Below are 22,147 nucleotides of genomic sequence, written 5' to 3'. Positions count from 1 at the left end.
TGTCCAAATGATTGATGACAAACTGAAAACTGGCAAAAAAAAAAAAAAATACACTTCCCTTCAATCCCGCAGGGCAGTCCGATCCATCCAGGGGTGTCTTGCATCAGGTCCCGCGTTGTCCCGACATGCGTCCCAGAGCCGGTGCTCTGGGCGCCACCATCTTCTCTTCTATCAGGTTCTTCATCCTACATCGCCCTATGTAAAACAGGGTTGTCTACTTATCTCACTGCACATGCGTGAGATCAGCAAATTTTTCTGTTTGTGCGAAAAGGCTCTATCTGCGCATGCCAGAAATGCTCACGCATGTGCAGAAGGAGCATCCAAGAGCCTCCCAGGATGCCTGACATAGGTATCCCTGGAGGCTTTGCGCTCCCATTCATTTTGGACTGGCTAGGCCAGGGGTCAACAAACTTTTTTGGCTACTAGGCTATTTTAGGAGGTCAAGAACGCACACTAGGCTGGAATCTCTCCCGCTGATGGCTCTGTCACCCACCAGAAACGCCCCTGAAGGGAAATCCCTCTCCTCCACAATGCATACAGAAGTGGCGGAAGTGTTAACTCCGTGGTAAATAGTGAAAGGAGGCATAACAAGGAGGCTCAAGAGCCGCGGGTTGCCAACCCCTGCCGGCTGGGATTAGGCCGGATCGACCAGGGGGGGCATTAAGCCGGAACGGACTACTGGCTACGCCGTATCTGATCCCTGGCCTAGGTGGTACAGAATTAGGTGGCGGGGCTGTACCCCCCCCCCCCTTTTTTTTTTTAACAGGTGTTGCATTAGAAAAAAAAAATGAATTTTACATACAGGGCTGTCTACCCTTTTATGTAAAGTGAAATTTCTGAGTTTAGGTACGCTTTAAACATTTTCCTCAAGTTCCACTTGGAAAAAAGTAAAAAATGTAATCAGGAAAAGGCATCCATGTGACTTGGGCTATGAATTTACGTTGAGTTTCTGTGAGAGGTGAACAAGGTGGGTGTTGTGCCTAGTTGTTCTGTTCTATGGAGAAGGGGGGGGGCGTAGGAGTAAACAGCGGTTGTTCCTGATCAGTCAATTGTTGATCCACTAGAACGAATTAATGAACTGTCGGGACCATTGTACACAGATTTTTGCCCAGAACAAGCACGACTATTTGTCTCGGGTGACAACTATTTGATGTGTTCACAGCTTTGTCTGGTCAGAATAGCACAATGTATGTGTGACACCTCTACAGTAATGTCTGAGTGGGCTAAGTCAGCTGGGCCTAGTGAATTATTAATATTATTTTTAATCTCCTAATTAAACATAGTTAGGTTGAAAAAAAACCCAACCAAAAAAAGTCTAAGTTCAACCACTAGGGAAATAAACATATCTCAGATATTTTTTTTTTTCTTTCTTCCTCTCGAATAACTATGTCCATAGGGTTTATGGACACAGTTATTCGAGAGGAAGAAAGGAAAAAAAACGGTATAATTCTTTCCTGATTCCATTCATTGGACTTGGAATGTTCTTTTATTAGAATCTTCACTTAAAAATTTGGTTTAAACAAATTCCAAGTTTGCCCAAACGGAAGCACTACTTCTACCAATGGTATTCAGTTGTTTTAGGATTAGAACTAACAGGTCTGGATATTTACTAAACCCAAATATCTTCCCCGTTATGGGAGGGTCAAACTATATGGAACAAACCCTAAACATGTCACCCAAGGTTTGCACCCTGACCTCAGTTATACCCATGCTTCTATACCACAGCATAAAAACATATGTAGACATATAGACAAAGCAGGCTGGATTTTCATGTCATGTAATGGAGATATCACATATATACATACCTTATCAGGTGGGAAATCAAATTTTATTTTTAGACTTAAATTTGTGTGATATAAAAATCTTAACACACATAACTGACTTTCTATACTGTTACAACATTTATATCATCTTCATCATATGGTGAATACATACTGTCCATGAATGATATAAGCTTCAGCTTATTGTGCATATGTTTCCCCAGGTCTATAAAATCCACTCTGTTGGACAAAATTCTTTCCTTTCTCATCCTGAAAACATTAGCCTGCATTATAAAGAAAGTTTTTTTTTCTGCAGACATTTGTGTTGGTTTCATTTGACCTAAAATATTGTAAACCTGAAAGTTATGTGGACTCTGGCAATTTTCTTTTCTGTGAGCCATGCACTAACATCTTCATTGGGATACACAGGCCATATCGCTGTCTTCTGGAACTAAAGCAAACTATTTTCTGCATAACTAGATTAAAGCCGGCTTTGAGAGAACTCAAGTCCAGTGTGCATAGCAAGTTGTGTACAAGTACATGCTGCACCAGTGAAACGTCTTTTATAAAAATGAGGTGCTCCGGGCTCCAGAGACATTAAGGTGCAGAGAGAGGGAGGACCATGCACGTATTGCAGGGTAGCGTCCATGTATGTGACTTGGTGTCCAGGAGAACTAAAGCAACTTTCACGTAGCAGCTTTACATTATTAAATACTCTGTACATTACACAGTATATTAGCCTTGCGACCTCAGCAGCTAGCTAGGAGGCAGCAATTGGTCTGTGGCTAAAGCCTTAGTTTTGGAGAAAAATAAAATCTAGCATTGTAAATGATTGACTAGCACTTAGCGATTCTCCAGTTGTGGTTCATACTGTGTTCCTTTCTCTGGACTCCTGCTCCATGTTGTGCTGCAGCTGAACTACAACACTTTGTGTATTACATTCCTCGTCACTGCTGTCACTGTCATCTGCATCATCGTCATCATCATCCTCTTCAGAGGACTCCACTATGCTCTGTTGTGATTGAGAATGGGCTATGGCCCCAAATGACTGGGCACTGGCAGAAGGTGTGGGTCTGAGTAATGGAGTATTTTCTGAGACATCATTATCTTCCTGGCTGCTGTCTGAATCAGAATCAGAGTCCCCATGGGATGGGACAACCTTCTGTTTGCAAACAGGACAGGTCTTCTTGGTCTTTGTTAACCATGGATCCACACACTTGCAGTGATAGGCTAGTAAAAGAAAACATAATCACATCAGACTTTCACATTTCAGGTACTACAAGGACAAGCAGCAGCCTTAATAGAGCGCTGTGTTTTGAGCATTGTTATATTAAAGAGATTGTATTATACCAATGGTTTATAGCTAAAATCATCACAATAATTCCATACTGAACTAAAGCTTCCCAAGAAGATCTAAGCTGGTATTACAGGGAACTCAACAAAGTCTATAAAAAATGTGGAATTCTTTCCATAGAAAGTGTTTGTTCTAGGGGAATTGTTCCCAAAGTACCCCTTTGTTTCAGTTTCGTTATCCATGGGTCACTGTCACCAGGCTTTTAGCCTCGTGCTTGGCCTGTGCAATGGCCATTGACGTTACAACCAAGAACTTCAAGTCCCAACAGCCCTCATCTCCTTCCATACTGCTGCCTGCAATCTGTCCAGGAACCGATGTCAACGCTTGGCAGGGCAGTGAGAGGGTAGTGTGCATCACTGATAGCAGGATGAATGTATTTGCTATGGGAACACTACAAGCACATTGTATGCTACCATGGCTGCTGGTGAATGCACCTAGCAGGAAAACAACCCCAGTGCTACTCTAATAGTGCAAATCCAGTAGCTTGTGCAGGGTATTCATTAAAAATTGCATCAATATTCTCCTCTCCATTAATATATGTGGCCAATAGAACACATTTTGCCAAAAGTACACTACTTCATACCACAACTATCATTTCTGAGCATTATGGTAATGACTCATATCTACAGACAAAACCAAGCATTATGTATTCTGTGAACCAAGTTTTGTCACTGAGTAAAACAAAAATTATACATAAAATGAAGACAGAGGTTTGTGTAATTTTCTACTGATGGATGCATGTGTTGTGTGAATTGCTTTAGATCCTCGGTCTGGATGTGACATCATACTGCAGGAAAGCAGCACATGGATGACGACAGAAGTGACCTGTGTGTGCTGTGGTTCTTTTTACATGCTATTTGTCCATCTGACAACTGAAGCCAACAATAAAAACATCAGATTGTGTCTTTTTTTAGTGAGGATGTTTCCCCCCATACCATGAGAGCAGGGCAATACTCGTAGCTTATCCCCTTCTTCATATTCATCCAGGCAGACAGCACACACATCATAAACATCACCTGTAATGCAAAGCACAAGATATGTATTCAATCCATCACACATATTGCATCTAATATCATGATATTATATTAGTGGAAATGTTAGTGCAGCTCTTATATAACAAAGGTCTTGGGGAACCCCTTCTATAATTACTATAGCCGTAGCTTACAGTGTATTAGTATGGTGGGTCAGTGAGATGAATGCCTCCTACAATGCTGGGCATTGGGAAGAATGTCACCCCTACAGATATCCAAAAAAATCATTGGTGTCAGTAGTAACTGATCTTGGAAGTGCAAATTGCACTTTGCCCAAGGTACCTCAAGCAACATCTGGCAGAACCCTGGTTTAGAAAGTGTGTTAGTAGATAAATTTGCTTTATAAGCAATACCCATCTTAGTGTAGGATTTATCACACTATTACTTATAAATCCCCATTACCAAGAACCCTAGATGCAGTTCACGTTTAATGAGAAAATGATGGGGAACTGCCTAAACACAATTACCCTAAAGTGATCCTGTCGGGGGGGAAAACATTCAGCTAAAAGTGCCCTGTAAATGAAGATGCTTTACTCTTCTCTGGTATGTTGCTGCTTCTAGGAGTCTTCCATCTGATACAGTGCTCTGCCTCTCAGAATATTGTTCTCATCTATTCCTGTACCTCCTGCTGTGTGCTGTGGTTTAAAAAAAAACTGATCCTGGTTCACCACAGCCCACTGCAGAAACATTCCCAAATAGGATATAGGTGGCAAAATACAGTTTAACCATTTACTACCTTGTACTAAGTAAAATTTGAAAAATGTGTCTTTAGACAGATATGCAGACAACAAAATATTCTGTCTGGTTTACAAAATCAGCTTAATGTCCACATTGGCAGCTCTGCCAGAATAACAAATGTCACAAATGAAGACCATATTACCAATAGGTTATAATTACAGATCTGGCATTAGAAACTATACAGAAGTGCAGAGTTTTTCTGTCCGACCCTAAGGTTCTGTCCTCTCCTCCATACTACAAACAAACTAAATGTGACAACAAAGCAAAACAACTTCACATCAAGCAGAAATAAAATTACATATGGTCATTGTCATGCACGATAAATATGGGTTATGGCTTAGGATGAGGCCGTCTTTGTTGCATACCTTCATCCTGATTCATTACAGATGGTGAAGTCGAATTCGTACAGCATCTAAATATTTACATGTTGGAGAACTGCTCCCCATTGTGGAGAGAAAACTCTCCCTTTACCGTACAAGGAGACATGGCAGCCAGACGCTTTGTAAAGCAAGCACACAGTACGGGAGCTGTGATCAGGCCGGATAATATAGGAAACTAAATTCACGTGTGTGAACATTTACATACAATTCTCCCAAAAAGTTATTTTTACTTGGTGGATTGGTGGGATAAGTTGCATTCTACTATATAAACAAGAACCGGTGTTTAGAGGGAGCTAAAACAGCATCAATATGGGTATCCAACAGGCTGGTCTGGCCGCTGAAAAATTTCAACTAAAGAACATTAATAACCAACAAAGTTAGAATATGGTGACAGTATTAGGTACCTCTATATGCTGGACTATGAAAACAATGAAAAGTGTTCTTTTCAATCGCAATATCCATAGATTTAAAACTGTAGCTGCAAGTACTCTGTGAATGGGGAGCTTTTGCTTTCTTGTTCAAATATAAAGTCAACTGCATATTGCTGTGGGCAGCACAGTGGCTCAGTGGTTAGCACTCTGGCCTTTGCAGCGCTAGGTGCCAGGTTCGAATCTCAGACAGCACACCGGTTCTCCCCGTGTTTGTGAGTTACCTCTGGGTACTCGGATAATAACTTCCCCGACGTCCCTCAGAGGTACAGCTAGAGAGCGATATGACAACGGACTTTGTAAAGTGCTGCTTAATATGTCAGCGTTATATAAATACTGGCTAATAGTAATAGTTTCTGTGGGGTGTACATGCTTCTCCAGATGTATATTTAAATACATACATATTACATATAAAGTATGAGAAGAAACAGTGGGATGAAATATTGGAGCGGACAAGATTCAGTATCAGATTCACCTGTGGCATTCAGCACTGGGAAGTGCAGCCAGCTGTAGGGGGTTAGGAATCTTATGGTTTTCTGTGCAGAAAGGTGAAAATCATTAGGCAGGACCTTTTTCCTTTAAAAGCTTTAATATTTTCTGCAGCCTCACTGTTTAATGAAAAACATTTCTATTTTACAAGCTTATTACTGTTTAATCCTAAACACAACTACAAAAGTCTTTAGCCTTTATGGTGTATAAGAGGTGTGCACTGCAGGCATCTTGTGTCTTATTTCCCAGTGTCAAGTACTCGGAGAACATGAATGAGGCACTTAACAGATTACAGCAGACTCTCTCTGCCTTGGTAACGAGCATTGCTCACAGAAGGATAGGGCAACTCATCTTAGAATAACACCGGACACTAAACAAAATGCAGCAAATAGAAAGCAATAAAAACAGATTGGCTGCACATTAACGTTGGTTAAATATTTAAAGTACTCTTGTAATATATTAGCAAACACCATAAAGCTGAGATTTTACATTTTCCAACACCTGAAAGGCCAAAATACCCATTATAGATTAGGGCAGTGGCCACATTGTACCTTACAATAGTAATTAGCAATGGGAAAGTAAATGAGAGCCTACCAGAAACATACTGCAAACAAAACAGTAAAGTGTATAAAAAAGTAACATAGCCAAGTGCACAGTGCAGTGGTCACGAGTACAACTAATGCACAACCCTCAGTGCAGAGTGCAGGTGTATAAAATATGTAACATACAGAATGCAGGGGTCGGTAGAAAAAGTAAACCAGTGAAAGTGCAGAGGTCAGAAATAGAATGCAATGTACATTGTAAAAGGGCCAGAAGTACAGTGCATAACACTCCCTATATTTCATTCCAGTAAATCTTTCCATAACTCCAACTGTCCAAAACACACAGTCTTTTCTTTCCTTTTGCTTCATCTGCTGGGCTCAGACAAATGATGAACAACAGAGCCATATACATAATGGAAAACTACCTGCGCTGGCAGCAAATACCTCCAGTGCGCCAGATGTGGGTCTACAGGCCAAGCAAAATGGCTAGGCGGACCAAGTTCTGGCATGTGGGCTGTATAATGGACAATCCAGGTGTATTTTAAAACGGATAGGTTTAAAGCCAGGTAAAGTTTCTGATCAGCCACCAGAATCATGCAAAATACTTTTAGGTATAAAGCAGCATGTTGGATGTTGTAGCCAAGGTGCTTGGTGAATGGTCCAGCACTGACACAACAGAAGATCCCGTGTAAACTCTGACTGGGGTGACTTGGAGATTATGTAGTACTCTCTTTTCAAACCCCTCATGCCTGAGAAGAATGGCAGAGAAGCAATGGAAAAAAAGTCACTACCTGCAGCTCAGATGCATTAAAATTAACCAATTGCTTTCTCCTGAATGGGCAAAGTAACAGATTACTTCTAGTAACTGCAGTAGTAGTAGCTTAGGCGAAATATTTAGATAACAAACTCACTTTACCAGACACCAAACTAATCCCCATCTCCATCCTAACCTCCTTACAGTTGTCATGGTGACTCGAATATCTGAAAGCAGCAGAGCACATGGAAAATAATAAAGGGCAGGTCGTTTTTACCTTGCCAATCCTCCTACTTCACTGCCAGCAAAAAGTATTTGCTTGCTATGGGTACACCAACATCAAAGACATCCTGCAATCCAAATTATTATGACCAACATCCTGGAATCTCTTCAGGGGGAACAATTCTTAGTCCAATACCAGTGGCTTTGATTTCCGAAGGATAAATGATCACAGGCTGTTCATTCTTCTTCCTATTCATTCATATTGAAGCTGTGTGTGCTAGCTTATTGATGGGTACCCATATAAACCAGCCTTATCCATATTGCTGATCCTTGTGGTAACAAGAAATCTCTCCTACCTTTTTTAAATTTATGTATGGGAAGTTTTTTTAGTTGATCCTTGCCCAGTCTGTTCCTCCGTGCCCTGTGCCGATCCTGCACAAACTTGGTAATCTGTGTTTGGACAGGGAAGGAAAGCTGTAAATATACAATGTATATTAAATAATAACATACAATATACTACAGAGTAATGGGAATGGATGCCTCGCCATCACAGATCGTGGAAGTATCCCTCAATATTAACACCTGTGTTCTCCGGGAAGATATATTTCCCTAGATTCACAATACAGATTTACATGATTCAGCACTGTAAAGAAAGGCCAGCTGCTAAAATAATTAAGGAGGAGAGCTGCTTCTTGTGACCTGTCAGTTAGGTGACCAAACTCTCCTTCAGTGTCTGATTTTCCCCTCAATGCCATGCAAACAGAACTCCACAAAACAAACCCCACACAGCAGCCTGCGTTTCTTTATGTAAGGGACTGCATCATAATGAAAGGTAGGTACATGGCTGGTCATGGCGTGCCATAACATTGTAGTGTCCGGTGAGTAGCAGATATCGCTAGTCACTTATTGCCATAAATAGGCTCCTAACGAAAACCCTTACCTAGAAATTAGACATTTACCAGGCAGGCATGTATATGCAGGCTATGCAGACAATATACCACAAGACGTTAGAGGTTTCACAGTGATGTCCTCTAGTGTGTGGAGAGGGGTACCCACTTTTTTTTTAGAAAATAACCTCCTTAGAGAAACAAAGCATTGGGGGCCTATGTTGGAGCTGCATACACAGATGACACTTGCTGCCCCATGCAATGTATTCTACATTTACCTGAAGTACCTATATTTCCTATTTAAGCCAAAACTGTAACACAGCCAGGTTCCTGCATAAAAACCGGAAAGGGGTTTATATCCTAACTCACCAGACTGCAATGAATGATTACTATCTGCAACAAAATCATGGAGGATTATGAGACATTTATCACAACTGAAAGAGAGTGACTCCTGCTGCAGGGCAACTCTAATGAGTGGTTTAGGCAAAAGGCCATCTTCCTGTGCACACTATAACCCCAGGCTGTGTAAATGATGCAATAGGTTATTCAACAAACAGCAACTGAATTAATGCCTACCATAAAAATGACAATGAGCACCAGACAAATCCCGACTATGATTAGGAATGGTATTAAGTAGTATTCCAGTGGCATGGTGGCTTCAGGAACCAACAAAAGATGTGCTCTACATAAAAAAGTAAACAAAAAATATAATTTACATACAGATAATCTAGAAGAAAAAAACATAGGCCTCAAATGTGCAACCAAATGGCCAGAAACAAATAATTACTGTGTGTTTGTGCTGCCTTTAGTTTACATACCGTTATCGGCAATATACTGGAAGTGTGCTTACAAAACCATATTAAGACCAGCTGGGGTTTACTAAAAAGTCACAGGCTTTCGTGTAAGATATGACCAGACTTAATATTTTACATATATTTGTCAGTGTTGACCTCCCGTGAAAATGCTAGTGGCCCGTCATGCAGGCACACTGCTTCAATTCACCGAGATGCTGGACATAGAGAATTATGCAATTCAGGTGTTCTGGTATTACTATAACTTTGACAGGCAACTACCATATTCAGGTCAGCAATGTTGGGTTTCTAATCAATGTATGACACAGTTTTAAAAGATCTTAGATTACCCAGTATACATATGCCCAAGAATGACGTAAGTGTAAACCACCACTCTTATTGATGGGTTGGTTGTCACACATATAGCAAATACATTCTTTATAAAAATAAAACATATGCCCATGGTTGACAATGGTACTTTGGCCGTGGGGAAGCTGGCCCTTTTGGCTATATGGTTAAGGTGACCCCGACACTGGGCCCTTACAGTTACTGTGCTTAGGAATATCTCCATCAACTGAATTACAATGCAGGTACGTCATATTAGGGTACGTCATATTTTTTGGGAAAAAAGATTTTCATGGTTAATCGTATGATAACTAGGTTATCAGTATGAAAACTCCTTTGCACTTAGGTTTATGCTGCGTATCCTAAGTTGTCCCCTTGGTTGCTCACAGCTGTATGAAAGTGATGTCAAAAGGAAAAATTTACTTGGGACCACCTTCCTTTTTTATAATGTAACATTGCTCTAAACTCAGGGTTCACCAAATTCAAGAAGCAGAGGGGGCCTTATGTGTGGTTACTGCTTGATGCTTTCAAGCAATTTACTAAGCCCACAGTACTGGAAATATGGCACATCTGATATGCATTATTTTATCATAGGACTGCGTTATATATTGCAACTGGCATTATGTCTGAAAAATACATAAAGTTTTCTTAAAGAGCACAACAAAAGGAACTATGTTTTTATGATTCCCACTCAAAAACAACTGCTGAGACTTTCTGTGCTGTTAATCTGCAGATGCGAAAACCACTTGAGCCCACAGAGCTTGTTTTCCTCAATATAGACCAGAAGAATTTGCTGGCCAGCAACACAATGATTACAGCGGTGCTGTTTGTCAAAGAAAATCGGAAACTCATAAAGGGAAAAAGCAAGAGACATATACATACCCTTTATCCCAGGTGAATCCTTCCTGCAGAATGTGCGCAGAAGACTCTCCGATGAACACTGACGGAATGTCAATTTTCTTCAGAATTTCAACTGAAACACAGGAACATCCAGCAATCAATCACACGTGTTTCATCTACTGAATCTGGCAACAAAAATTATTGGGCAGACCCTTCCTTAAAAAAAAAAAATGTAATAAAAATCTAGCGAGCAATACTTGTCTGTACACATTGCAAATGCTCAGGTCTTTACAAGAAGCAACCGCGATAATCCCAGTTTACAAAATGACTTATTACTGAATATTGATACAGTGATGTACATAAAACAAAATTAGGTGGAAGTTTTTCTAGTTATTTTTTATTTATTTATTTTGTACAGTTTGGAGAAAGGGCAAGATACTACTTCCAAGTTTTGTAATGCTGTCTCCATTGTCAGGATTCATCTGTCCATTTTTAGTAGTGACCATTATCCCATTATCAAGAAAGAAAGTAAAAAATCCAACATTGTGGTGTTTATAACAGAAAAAGACATAAAGTTTAGTTTTCTAAAGGGGGCACCAGTTCTAGCAACTAAGGTTTAGGCGGGAAATTTCCCTAAGTATCGGAGAGATTCTCTAATCCTTGTGACATTAGCTATGCAGAAAGCAAAAGGAAATTCCCCAAAAATAAAAATATCTTTTTACCAGCTTTATTCAGATTGTGACAAAAAATGTAGTTTTACAAAAGGAAATAGGCAGAAATAAGCAATTAATGTTCTATGAGATACTGAGCATTGCACCTTGGTTCTAAAAAAAACCCTGTATGTGTTTAGTAAGTGTCTCATAGAACATTAATTGCTTATTTCTGCCTATTTACTTTTGTAAAAATACATTTTCTGTGCTAAACATTGGCTAGCAAGGAGGGCTACACAGCACTCACAGGATCCCCCTGGAAATGATCATGTCCAGATCCAATCATAGGCCACCAGATTATCTCAGGCCTATATCCTACCCCCAGTCCGTCCAACCAAAAAAATATTTGTTTATGGAGAACTCTGCCCTTACAAGTACCAGAGGGAAGTTGGATCAAAACGACACAAATAAAGACCCTCCAGTGTCTATGGGACCTGTAGAATATTGTGCCTTTAGTAAGATGAGCTTTTAGGTAGCTTTGGTCTATGTAAAAGACCTAGAAAACAATCCATTATTCTATTATTGTTTTTCAAAGTACAGTTTGATTTTTATTATCCATAACACCAGGTTGCTTGTAATGGAGTCCATTGAAAATTGAATAAAATTTGCATGGTATAAATAGAGCTAAGACAATAGCACTATACCAGAAATTGTATTATTTTGTCTAAATCTAAAAAAAATGTTCTTATTTGTACATAATTCATTGCATTTAGCATACGTACCATCATTGGACCCCATGCTGATAAGTTCATCGGAGTCCACATTGTACACAATAGCAGCCTTGTACCCAGCTCTCTGAGCGTTCAATACCTATACAGAGACACAACATGTTATCTTCCGCATCTCACACTTTTAAAAGTGACAAAAATTCTGGATGGCTTTATCACTATACTCTAAGCTGTGATACAGAAACCAGAGGATTTTTCTACCCTCAAAATGTTCACCGCCATCTACATGCAAACAGGACCAAATTGTATCTATATAGTGCCAACACAATACACAGTGCTGTAGGGTAAATAGTGGTTGCCAATGGCAGACAGATACAAACAATGATACAGGAGGAGAGGATCTTGCCTAAAAGGCTTTCAATCTGTTTTCTGTTACTTACAAAGAAGTAACAGACAACAGAAAGAGGGGTACAGAATGGTGGCCAAGTAGTGAGGGTTTAGGAGATAGAGACAGAAGTCACAGTTGTATGATAACTAAAAATGAAGTTAAGGAATGATAATAATATTAACATCTGTTCATTAGGTTTGTAGAAATGTGTTGTGTTTGTTTCCTTCCCAGGATGCATTAACTTTTAATGTAGAAAATCATTTAGGATATGGTGACTAGGGGTGCCTAAAACTTTGCATATGCCAGCACACTGTAATAGAAGATACATTTGCAACTCATTTTCTTTCTTTCAGCGGAAGCAGATCTGCCTTGTATGGAGTCCTAGCAGTGGGATACACACTGGGAAGAAGTTGCTATGTACACTGGATGAGCTCACTTAGTAACCATAATAACTGCAAGAGTTAGAACCCTCGGACAGCTTCTGCTCCGTTGTACAATTAACTTCCTTTCTGGAAAATCTGTATGAACTTGACTGACAATGTAAATTATAACAAATAAACCTGGAATACAGTTTGGCTCAAACTTACTTAACAAATATACGTTAACAGATTTGATATGGCTTTCGGAGATTTGAAAAAGAAAAATAAACAACAAAAAAAACAAACACGTTGCATATAAAATTCCTTGACAGCCCTGTTTGTGCGATAGTAAAGATATACATATTTTCCCAATGTTTTAGTGTATTATTCATGAACTTTTTATATTACAACTAAAGATAAAATGCACAACTTCCATAACAGTGGTTGAACTTGATGGACTTTTGTCTTTTTTCAACCTGACCATGTAACTATGTAACAGTTACTTTGCAAAAGTACTCCATTTCCTGGCTTTGTCTGTCCTATAGGCCCATTACTGCTAGAGGTCTGTCACTTGTCCAATTCATTCAGATATGTTTGGATAATCTAATGTCTTGATACTCAGATATATTTATAACAAAAGATATTCCTATTTATATCACAGCAGTCCCAAGGGCTGGATCAAATCTGAGTGAAGTGACGGGTAATATTAATATTATATTATACAGTATTTATATAGCGCCACCATATTACGCAACGCTGTACATAGTCATGTCACTAACTGTCCCTCAAAGGAGCTCACAATCTAATGTCCCTACCATAGTCATATGTCATTAATGTAGTCTAAGGTCAATTTAGGGGAAGGCCAATTAACCTAATTGCATGTTTTTGGGATATGGGAGGAAACCGGAGTACCTGGAGGAAACCCACGCAGACACGGGGAGAACCTGCAAACTCGATTCAGATAGTGACCTGGCTGGGATTTGTTCAACCACTTTGGGCAAATGAGAGAGTTGTTTGAGGCGATCAGAAAAAATAATAATAGACCAGCTATAAAACATGGAGGAGACTCATTTAAAATTTTGGGCTTCCTTGCTGCATCTGGGATGGGGGCAAAAAACAATGAAACTCAACATATGAAGCAATTCTTGAACCATATGTGCAACCCAGTATTACAAAGCTCTGTCTAGGTCACTGGTCATGGACTCTCTAAAAGGACAATGACCCAAAACACACAGCTAAAAGTACCAAAGAATTTCAGAAATCCGGATGGGTTTCTCAACCTATCTGACATAATGCCTGAGGGACCTATTGTCATAGGCTCTGGTACATCCCTCATGTGGCAGTGCTTAAAGAAAGAAAACTTACACCCTGGACTTGACTGCACAAGCAATTTTTCTTATCTACATTATGAAGCAAAATATTTATAAATTCCTAGGGAACACATTTGCATCAGTGCAGGTGGAATAAAGGGTTGCCCTGACCCAAAACCGACATGTTTTGTGTTCCTTCATTACAAGATTCTTCTTTGATTATTTACTTTTCTGGGACTCGTAGTTTGCTAGCAGGCTGCTTGGGTGCTTGGAAAGTTTAATTTTTATTGGGCAGTTTTATTAAGCTTCTGCAAGTTATGAATTTTCTGCATTTTTTCCATTACACTTCTCTGATGAACTTTTTCAATAACATGTTTAGATATAAAGAAGTTATATAGTCATAGAACCACTGTGATTTAAAGCCTTTAAAGTATTTTTTTCCATTTTGGATAGAATAGGGATGGATTAAAAATGATGTAATTTTTATGAACCATCTGTGTCACATTAAGAAGATTTCTCCTTACTTTCCATCCTCTAGACCAGGGGTGTCAAACTCAAACAAATACAGGGCAAAAATCAAAAAACACAGTCATGATCATGGGCTGAATTGTTCATTAGGATGCAAGGATGAATCTTCAACATACTTCACAACTCATCCTCCACCCATATTTATGACATTATAAACAAAGTATTGTCCCTATCATTTTTTAATATGAAGGTATCATAGACAGTATATAACTGTTGAACTAAGATGATTACTATCACAAACTCTACTTTAAAAATCTGTTACCAGGCAGAGCTTTTTTGCAGACAGGGACAGGAGATGTCCCCTCTGCAATAAGCATTCTTACCTGCAAAATTGCTGAGCTTTGCATGCCTGCCTCTTCCCTTGTGCTTGTCGAGACTGAATGAACTCCTGCACATCTGTACAGGAGTTACGTCATTCCAGCCTGGTCAATCAAAATAGCTGAAAATTGCAACAGACAAGAGAAGAAGACGGTGGCGTCCGCAACAGAACAAAGGCAGGCGAGTATAACAGGGTTTAGTTCTGTTTTAAGCATGACTTTAAAAACAAATACTTTCCAAATAACCAATTTACTCAGACCTAGTAATGTCCTCTCTACTCATAATCCCTTTTCACACACTTTGGGATTTCAATAGTGCAGCCTCCATTCTCTAGAATTTTCTACCACATTCTTTAAATTAACAGTTCATTAGTAAGTAACTAAATTTAGTTACTTGCAGCCATTGAAAACTTTCAGGAGTATAAAATTGTACAGGTAGGGTCATCGTCTCCTTCAATGCTATTTATTTACTACTTGTTATCATCTATGGTCCGTAGTCTGCACCCTTTTATGTAATAAAAATTACTGCTAATATGATAAAAAAAAAAATACATAACCGAATTAGGCTTTCACCTTCGTATACAGATTTCCCCTGTGATTGTTTGAATAAAAATTTGATCTAACACAGAAAACAAGTTGGACAAATTGATCACAACCCTGACTGAACATTTACAATAAAACGAGATTACTTTCTCTGCTGCTGAGCAACAAAATTAAAAGAAATATGAAGTAGTTTCACTGGAAGAAATACATGAACTGAGAAACAGTTAAATTATTCTCCAGGAAAGTCTAAATAGGAGGCTTGAAGAAAGGCCAAATTCCAGAAATTCCAAGGGCTGCTTGATGGCTGAAATCCTACCTAAGAGACAGCCTAACCCTGTGCTCAAAAGCCCTCTAAGCAAGACAGCTCCAACTGCTTTACACCAATGAGCTCAACACAGAAGTGATCACAAAAGTAATGTCACGCCTATTATTTGCACAAAGTGTTCTAATACATTAATAGAAGGATCAGTCACAAGGAAAAAAGACAGATACCTACCAACCTCCCCCCCACCTTCTGCAATTAGAAGGAAAAACATTTCCCCTTTCATATCTGGTTGATTCAATGACTAATGTTAACAACAGGAGCTATAAAGTTTTTTTTTTAGAACATGCCTTTTGCAAAAACAAAAACAAAGAAAAGTATTCACTAACCAAAACACAAAAGAAAAAAAAAGTAGAAAGCAAAAATCCCCGGAACTATTTATGTACCCATGTACAAAGAGTATGCAAAGAATATGCAAGTAAACAATGCCCCATATAATTCTGTACACACAGGGTCCAGAATATACTTTGTACAAGGTGGCTTAATGCGACCCTATTCATCACAAATTCCAAAATAAATATCCTCCACAACAGAAGAGCTTTTATATTCACATTTCTGCAAGTTGCTGTCTCAGTAACACACTTCTGCACTTGACATTTTCCTAGAGGTAAATGTTTTTGACCTCTTACCCTGGGGTTCTTTCCTCTGATCCTATAGCACACATGTATCCTGTAATGATTTATTAGTCAGAACCAAAGAGAGCAATAGGGAATGTGCGGAATGTGTAAAGATGTGAGAGAGGCTGTAGGGACAATGGGGGACACCTGTACTGGGGACATCTCTCTGCAATGGAAACATGGTTTCACTTCTTTCCCTACCCCACTGCCCCGATTCCTCACCAAAAGCTACAAAAATACCTCCTGCTTCCAGACCAGTGTGCACTACCTAGAAATGTCTAATTACCAGATCCACATACTGCCATATGGAAGTGGTGGAAGGGACACAGCGCTGTAAACATTTTGACTTACATGGGAATCTTGGATGGCTCAGCAGCAGAGGGAGTGAACGGAAGGTAATGAGAAACAACATAAAAATACTCTGCACTTCGTAAGGAAAACAGTTTAAGGTTAAATGTTGACGAATGATGAGAACTGGATGAGAACTTCAAAAAATGGGAGAAAGTAAAAGTTTTTATTCAAAACCTGCTCATCTTCCCTTCATATATCAAGCTATTTATCTGTATAAATCCAGCTTATAAAACAACAAAAAGATTTTTCCTTGTCAGTCTCTTGGATGAAATACCCATTTTCATAAAGAATCTATAAAGTTAATGTTCTTCTTTTAAATGTGATGTTAAAAGATGCTAAGAGATATTAACAAAGCTTATTCAGTATAGACATTAGCAAGGCAAATCACATTTTAAAAGTGGACCATAGCTAAAAATTAAAAAAAAAAAATTGCAACCAGGCAGGTCTTTTGTTCCACACAAATCTGCCATACTTCCTTATCAGTGGTAAATTAATAATATTTTCTATCCCTTCTAGGGACTAATTCTCCCAAAGAGCCATGGTACCATGGGTGCCAGCATCAGCACCTTTTGCTCAGTGGCCCGATGGCCTGCTTGTTACTTTTCTGCCTCATATTACCCTTATTTGTGTAATAGCTCGAGCTCCCTTGATCCAATAATTATTCATTATTATTTATATAATTATTTTCTATAATTATTAAAATATGAATTAATAATATTACTATATAATTCATATTTGTATTAATAGATTTATTAGCCTATTAACAGATGTTACATCTAACCAAACCATACATTACAAAAAAACAAATTGAACACAATCTGCCATGCCACATACACATGCCAATTAAGGTATTTGTAAAATGTTCAGTGCAGCTTGACTCAAGTTTGCATATAAATAGCATAAATTCCAAAGCAAGGAAGGCTTATAGAACATTACAGTTAAAGTGTCCATAGAAACGCAGAGTGCCAGAATAGCAGTGTCTTGTACCCATAGAGATCTTTGTGTGCCATTATACATTCTATCCCTAAGCAGCCCACTCAGATCATTAGAATAGTAATGTATTCAGCACAAAGAGGAATCCAATCAGCTGAATTGAAAAAAATGTATAGTAGAATGAATGCACAAGTGTTAACTGTGCTGCTGAATTTCCAATATGGGCTCATTATACATCAAAGTTTTGTGATGCAAGACAAGGTCCTGTGGAAAGCTGTTGATTTGTAAACACCTCTAGAGGCCAGGGTAATCATTTAGGATCCCAAGAGAGACAGAATGTTCCAAAGCATCTTTGATAAACCTTTCCACCTCCAGCAAGGTTGTAACAGGCCAAGTTCCATGTCTCCTTGTACTTAAATCTGGATTCCCCTGCAGTGCCCTGTGATGTGTGGGATTACCACTGATAAGTATTATTATCTTGTATTTATATAGAACCAACATATTATGCAGCACTTTGCAAAGTACATAGAGATGTCACTAACTTGCCTTCAGAGGGGCTCACAATCTAATGTCCCTACCTTATGCCATTTACAAAGTCTAAGATCAATTTAGGTGCTAACTTCTGAGCCACATAGTTCTTGCTTTCAAATTGAGACATTGCAGGGCTCAGGACTTGTTAGCGAATTACCTTGTAGTAAAATCTACAGTTTCCAATGCAAGATACTCATGCCAGACACTAACAGTTTGTAAGTGGTTGTAGGTCGTGGTGGATACAACATACCAAATGGGTCCTGCACCTAGGTGGATTGGATATGTGATCATTATTACAGTGCTGGGTAATATGTTGGCACCATATAAAAACTGTTTATTAATTAATAATTAATATTATTAGGAGAGCTGGTGACATTGACAGAGTAACTTGTCAGAACCATGCTTTGTCAGAACTTTGCATTGTTTAGTTTGTGAGCAGCAGTTACACTTTCAGGTGCAAAAATGTATCGTTTGTACAAAACTCTGAAAACTAGCATAAAGGATATTATCCATTGTTCAAACTCGCATCCAAATAGAGCAATACAGCAGCAGGATTCCATGCCTTATACAGTACTATGGAAGAAAGAGGAGACACTATGTATGTGTGTTAGTATGCATTCCGATTTACCAACACATTGCTTTCAGAACAGACTCACACATATCTCTTGCAAACGATGTAGAAGTCTGCAGCTTGTGTGGACTATGAAATCTGTAACCTGAACTAGAAACCATCGCTCCCACATTCCTGCTCCCCTTTGCAACCACATATAAAAGCCTGCAAACCTAATTCTTTACCTCTGACAAGATGGAGATCACATTTCCAGTCCTAAGAGGTGCTACAGCCAGAGCCTAAAACATAAGCTGGTTTATAACAAATCATTGATAACATTCGCAGACGCATTAGAGCACACAACGATTCTGGAACCTCTCAAATATCTATTAAGAAAGATTTTTTACACACTGCTGACTACTTGTATAAAGTAAGACTGTCATGAAAGAATAATGAAGGCCACCACTGCTGACCTCCTCTTTTAGGAATGCTAGGTCCCTAGTTGTGATATTGATGCTTTGGCTCCAGTACTCTTGGAGTTATTGACCCACAATAAGTGTAAATATGAGGCATACGGATAGCCATTTACTGAATGCTTGTTCTGGATCTGTGATTTAGAACTGAACCCAGGCACAGCCAGACAGTCACCAACAAGGTCAGAAATGACAACCATTATACTTCTCTAATGATAGGCTTACTTACTTAATGTTTTCTATATTTATTCCATACCTAATTTATTAATAACAGTCCACTGGTCACTGTGCTGGGGAAGACAACACTTTTGGTATACAAGGTTACAAAGATATTTCTGTGATGCACAAATATCAAACAAGTGGGCATTTAACTTATGAGTGGCCATGATCCTTACATATACAAACAAAACAAATGTAGGCCTAATTGTTAAAAAAATCATCATTTACAGGATTTAAACTGAGATTTCAAAGTAAAAAAGTGCCCACATTATGAAAACTCAAGTAATGTTTGCAACCTCCCAAATGAGAAAAACACTTTCTAAAACTACCCAAATAGTGGGCCTTTGATTGCTCAAAAATGGAGCAGTCTGAAAAAGGTTTCCATGGTACAAAGCTTAATAAAACATTGAAAAAACTTTATTGATGAGCTATTCACAAAAAAAAATTTGACATATAAATACATTTGTAAATACAAGTTACAGCTTCCTGAATCAGTCCACAAATAAAGGAATAAAGGTCACAATTTTAAACCAGATATTCACTAACCCAACATGTTTTGCGAGATGAAACCTGCTTCTTCAAGGCAAGGAGAAATATCACAATGGTTTTTCTACCGACTTTTGTTGCCTCTTTGGAGTTGTGGATATTAATATTTTTTCAAAGTGGAATTCATCAACAAAAACCCATATTCAGTAAAGGTGTGGAAAAATCACGTAAGGCGTTCTCCATAAGCTGGCTCTCTGGAGGTATGTTTCATGTGGCACGCGAGACTCCTCCTGACACACGAGTGGCAGTTTTGTTCCCTAGTAGGCTTCATCTGCTTCAGTTTTGTTAAGCTCTGCTTCATTGCATTTGAGTCAGCGGTGTTTGGCTCGGCGCTATAACATATTCAATCTGTAAATCAAAATTGGTCCCCATCCAACTATTTGAGGATACTATTAGTGTAATGGTGCTCTAGTATGAACAGTCCCAAATAAAAACAATGCTATTTCCTAAATCCTAACATTTGCAAATGAAATGCTGGAACAAAATAGAAAAGTTTGTAGTGTGAACTGAACCTTTATATGAGGGCTAATAAAACAAAAAATATATATTATATATGAAAAATATGAAAAACTAAATATGAAAAATTAGCTGATTTAAGAAATGTAAAAAAAGTTTTGTTATTTAAAATATTTGAAACTAAAGAAAATTATCAGAAATGATGACTATATGAATAAAGGATATTGCAAGAAAAGATTTTTTATTTTTTTGACAAAGCTAAAAGGTAATCACTAATGCAAAGAATAGACAAACAGCTCTTGTCTTTTTACCCAAGGTCTGGCAGCCCTTTGTGGTAACTATAAAATCTGCCTATCATCTTAATAAAGTATACTGAAAGATAAAATATATCCTTTCACTTCTTGTCTTCAAACAATAGAAAGTTTGAATGGGAGTTATCTCAGAGCTAGTCACTGCACAACTTCCAGCTGAAGGATTCCCCTGTATTCCTGTTCAAGTGACTACAAACTTTTCCACTATTCTTTTCCTTCTTTCAAATCACCTTCGTGGTCACAAAGACAAAAAGGAGCGTAAACCCCTTAAGCAGGACCATAGACCAGAACAAAAATCTGAGAGGGCTTCCAAAGCCCCTCCCACTGTATCCAACAATAAAAATGTTTTTTAGATACACTTTATTGTTTCCAAGGCCACAATAGCGTCTCCTTTTTTGCACGTGAAATGAAAAGGATTGTGTTATTCTCTTTGCAGAAGAAAAATTGTGGTGTTTCCCCTGAAAACAATGGTAACAATAAAGCATCAAGGTACACTGTGACAAGGCACATGGGATGTTTGCAGCATGGATGGTTATCCATGAAACATTAATGCTTCTGTTCTGTTGCGCCTCCCTTCCTCGCCTGGCTAAAGGGGGCTGGGGATAACATTGATTCTTAAAAAATGCATATTTAACAAAGGTGGCCATTTAAATAATTTTAACCCAATTGCGTGTTAACTTAAGGTCAGGTTCCGAAGAGATGACTGTCTTTTCAAACAAACAAGGGGAAAAAAGTTGCTCTTTAGTTAGTCAGCTTTAGTATATGTAACCACTGTAAGGGTGCTGATAATAGACCTGCCCAGAACACAGCAGGTTCCCACTTACATACTACAGGACATTTATTGCACAAAACAATATGTCCCAGGACACCAGCTTATAAATCACTTTTTCAGATAAATGACCACAAGCCATGAAGATTTACAAACTAAACAACGTGATTTAGTGCATATAAAGATAGATAATGTAAAACAGACAACAGCTGAAACTGCCTGCTGAAAGTAATTAATTCAGCTCTGAGCTGTAGACTGCTATTGACCACAAACCTCTGTGGAGAAGAATCTTAAATCCAGGTAATGGAATCTTACATTAACCAATGCAAATGTGATTACCTAAAAAGGCCTGGTGTCTGGCACCAACACTTCTATCTCCTTGTGTGCAGCATTAACTCTTACTGCCCTACAACAGCATGCACAGTAGGGCACATCTGCTGCTGATTTTGTTATAATAGATTGAATATTCATTCTATATTGTGGTTTTACTGATACAAAAGACTTTTTCCTTTCAGTTATTGTCCTGAAAAAGTATGCTTTTTTACCGAGTTGCATGCCTATTCCTGGGAACTATTGCAAAAAGTCAATAAAGAAGCCAGCTATTGATGGGTGGATCTGATTCATGAAACCGTATAACTTCTTCCATCTTTATCTATCTTTCTGCCTCATGACTTACCACTCAGAT

General features: G+C 38.6%; 1 protein-coding gene across 3 annotated transcripts in view; it reads right to left on the bottom strand.

Moving 5' to 3' along the window:
* Positions 1-1,806: 1,806 nt before the first annotated feature.
* RNF13 (ring finger protein 13) overlaps positions 1,807-22,147 on the bottom strand; it is a 48,577-nt gene continuing 28,236 nt past the window's right edge. For all 3 annotated transcript variants that reach the window (XM_072407937.1, XM_072407935.1, XM_072407938.1), the window contains exons 5-10: positions 11,994-12,081; positions 10,604-10,694; positions 9,162-9,267; positions 8,055-8,148; positions 4,050-4,130; positions 1,807-2,990 (exon numbers count right to left, since the gene is read on the bottom strand). In XM_072407937.1, the coding sequence (XP_072264038.1) occupies positions 2,626-2,990; positions 4,050-4,130; positions 8,055-8,148; positions 9,162-9,267; positions 10,604-10,694; positions 11,994-12,081 (825 nt within the window). In that variant the 3' untranslated portion in view covers positions 1,807-2,625. The remainder of the gene's footprint in view (positions 2,991-4,049; positions 4,131-8,054; positions 8,149-9,161; positions 9,268-10,603; positions 10,695-11,993; positions 12,082-22,147) is intronic.

The sequence above is a fragment of the Pyxicephalus adspersus genome, chromosome 4 (genome assembly GCF_032062135.1).
Source record: "Pyxicephalus adspersus chromosome 4, UCB_Pads_2.0, whole genome shotgun sequence".
NCBI lineage: Eukaryota > Metazoa > Chordata > Amphibia > Anura > Pyxicephalidae > Pyxicephalus > Pyxicephalus adspersus.
Note: the sequence above shows the minus strand (reverse complement) of the source record. Positions and strands in the feature narration are given on the sequence as shown.